Source organism: Boleophthalmus pectinirostris, unplaced genomic scaffold (assembly GCF_026225935.1).
Source record: "Boleophthalmus pectinirostris isolate CB_2022bp ecotype Guang Dong unplaced genomic scaffold, ASM2622593v1 HiC_scaffold_2121, whole genome shotgun sequence".
Taxonomy (NCBI): domain Eukaryota; kingdom Metazoa; phylum Chordata; class Actinopteri; order Gobiiformes; family Gobiidae; genus Boleophthalmus; species Boleophthalmus pectinirostris.
In genome coordinates this window covers 1-3,000 of record NW_026571176.1, presented here as the reverse complement: position 1 = coordinate 3,000, position 3,000 = coordinate 1, and the positions used below count along the sequence as shown (strand labels likewise).

General features: G+C 44.5%; 1 protein-coding gene across 1 annotated transcript; it reads left to right on the top strand.

Annotated features, from left to right (window-relative positions):
- Window positions 1-322: 322 nt before the first annotated feature.
- Window positions 323-2,592, top strand: LOC110174699 (arf-GAP with Rho-GAP domain, ANK repeat and PH domain-containing protein 3-like). Its single transcript, XM_055157699.1, has 5 exons — window positions 323-411; window positions 1,205-1,240; window positions 1,332-1,395; window positions 1,503-1,640; window positions 1,774-2,592. The coding sequence occupies exons 1-5, from the start codon at window positions 365-367 to the stop codon at window positions 1,825-1,827; spliced, it is 339 nt and encodes a 112-aa protein (XP_055013674.1). The 5' UTR covers window positions 323-364; the 3' UTR covers window positions 1,828-2,592.
- Window positions 2,593-3,000: the final 408 nt, after the last annotated feature.

Genomic DNA, 3,000 nt, shown 5'->3' with positions numbered 1-3,000 from the left:
TGAAGGACACACATGTTCTAGTGAAGGACACACATGTTCTAAATGAAGGACACACATGTTCTAGTGAAGGACACACATGTTCTAGTGAAGGACACACATGTTCTAGTGAAGGACACACATGTTCTAGTGAAGGACACACATGTTCTAATGAAGGACACACATGTTCTAGTGAAGGACACACATGTTCTAGTGAAGGACACACATGTTCTACTGAAGGACACACATGTTCTAGTGAAGGACACACATGTTCTAGTGAAGGACACACATGTTCTCCTGAAGAACACTGAGTTATTATTAAATTTAATTAATATTATATTGATCTGCTCAGAGCATCAAACCAGAGAAGGAGTGGAGCCTGAAGACCATGAAGATCTACATCGGCATCAGGAAAAAACTCAAGGCCCCCACCAGGTAAAGTCCTGATCCTAGACCTATGTAGACCTGGTTTAGTCCTGGTGTAGACCTCGTGGAGTGCTGGCTAGGACCAGATTAAGACCTAGTTCAAACGTGTTTTGGACACCGTTTAGATCTGGTTTAGACCTGGTTAAGAGCGGGTTAGGAACTAGTTTAAACCTGTTTTTAGCACCTAGTTTAGACCTGTTTTAGACTTGGTTAAGTTTAAGTTTAAACCTGGTTTGGACATAGTTTAGACCTTGTTGAGACCTGATTGAGACCTGTTTCAGTCCTGCTTTAGACCTGCTTTAAACCTGTTTTAGTCCTGTTTCAGTCCTATTTTAGTTCTGCTTTAAATCTGTTTTAGAACTGTTTCAGTCCTGGTTTAGACCTGCTTTAGTCCTGTTTCAGTCCTGCTTTAGACCTGTTTTAGACCTGCTTTATACCTGCTTTAGTCCTGCTTTAGTCCTGTTTTAGAGCTGCTTTAGTCCTGTTTCAGTCCTACTTTAATTCTGCTTTAAATCTGTTTTAGAACTGTTTCAATCGTGCTTTAGTCCAGCTGTAGGCCTGTTTTAGACTTGTTTCAGTTCTGCTTTAGACGTATCTTAGTCCTGCTGTAGACCTGCTTTAGTCCTGGTTTAGACCTGATTTAGAACTGTTTCAATCCTGCTTTAGTCCTGCTGTAGACCTGTTTTAGACTTGTTTCAGTTCTGCTTTAGACGTATCTTAGTCCTGCTGTAGACCTGTTTTAGACCTACTTTAGTCCTACTTTAGACCTGTGACCAAATATTCTGTTGTCTTTTCGTTGTAGATGGGGCTTCACAGTGATCTCACACAAACACCAGCTGTGAGTTTATTCGTTTATTCTTAGAGTAAATACAGTTTTTATTTAGTTTTTGTGATATAACTCCTTTATTCTCTCCTCTAAACACGAGCAGGTTCCTGTGCTGCAGCGGGGAGGCGGAGCTGTGGGGCTGGATCACCTGTTTCCTCAAAGCTCAGGTCGGAGAAACCACAAAGTTAAACAAGTTCCAGAGGTTAAACTTGCAGTCCCCTGTCAGTCCACCAGGGCGCGCTCATATAGATTGTATTGTGTGTTTTTCTTGTAGAACGATGAAGCGCCCCCTGCCATCCTGCGCAGACACTCGTCCTCTGACATCTCCAAGCAGAAGTTCGGGACGATGCCTCTGGTCCCCATCAGAGGAGACGAGAGCAACAACAGCATGCTCTCAGCCAATCAGACGCTGGTATGTGCTCAGGGGGCGGGGCTTAGCATTTAACTTTTTAATTTTTCTTATTTTAATAACTTATCATCTGATGGACCCAGAAGTACAATATAAAAAAACTTTCTCCTAATTCGATCTTCTTGTTTTTCTTTAGAGAAAACTGCACGACAGAAGGACCCTGTCCATGTACTTTGTAAGTCTGTTTTGATGATGATGTTTTCTCTTATGTTTTATCTATATCTGTGGGATCAATATCAGACAGAGAGTATTTGTGTGGTGTGGCTCAGTGGTAAGGGTCGTTCACACCAAAGCGTCAAAGCGTCCAGTTTCTATGTAAAGTCTATGTGGATATGCGACTAGAGCGTCCTGCGTTTTTGCGGTGCGTCTTTGGCGTCAGCGCGACGCGAATCTGGCGTCAACGCAGCGCGTCTTGAGCGTTTTTCGCATCGACGCTCTAGACGCGCGTCCAAGGCGTCAGCGTCAGAAGTTGAAAATGCTGAACTTTTTGCGTCAGACGCGCCGCGTCAACCAATCAGGGACGAGTATCCAGTGACGCAGCAACGTTATTATCAGGAAGAAAAACCCGAGAACCAGAGCGAGAACCACAAACATGAGCGGAGCATGAATATATACACCACAATCACCGAGACAATCGCGAGGATTACACCAGGACCGGACCAGGACTAAACCAGGACTAAACTGAGACTAGACCGGGACTAAACAAGGACTAGACCGGGAGTAGACCGAGACTAAACCGGGACTAGACCGGAACTAAACCAGGACTGATCCAGTGTCATTAGCGGAGTATAAATATATTCACTCTCCAGTCGTCGACCCGATCTCCTCCGCTGATGGTTTTACGTTATAAAAACACTAAAGTCTCTCTCAGTCTGGTCTGACATCGTTTCAGGAAAAGACCGGGACCGGGCTCTTGTTTCCAAGGCAACGGACGCGCGTCAAGTATTTTTCTCCCGTTCATGTTTATGTTTATACTCACCACCATGTCTTTTATGACAGCAGATGCCCATGGAGCATAATCATGAGAGCTGTCACCATAAGGACAGTCAAAGCAGCGTTTAACATCATAACCATGGTTCAGAATCATCCTAAGCATAACCTCATCTTTTAAAGCATACTGAAGAGCCGAGGGGAAGTGTGTTGTGTTTACTCTCGAGTAGTAGTTCACATTCGCCCCAAACTTTAACAAAATGTTGATCATTTCATAGTTGCCCTGTCGGAGAGCCAGTTGTAAGCAGTTGACTGGATCCTGGTTTACCATAGCTCCAGCCTCAAGCAGCAGGCGACTGCACTGGAGGTCACTGTTGGACACGGCAAAGAAGAGAGCAGACCTTCGTTCGTCGTCATAGTTGCGGCGAACTCG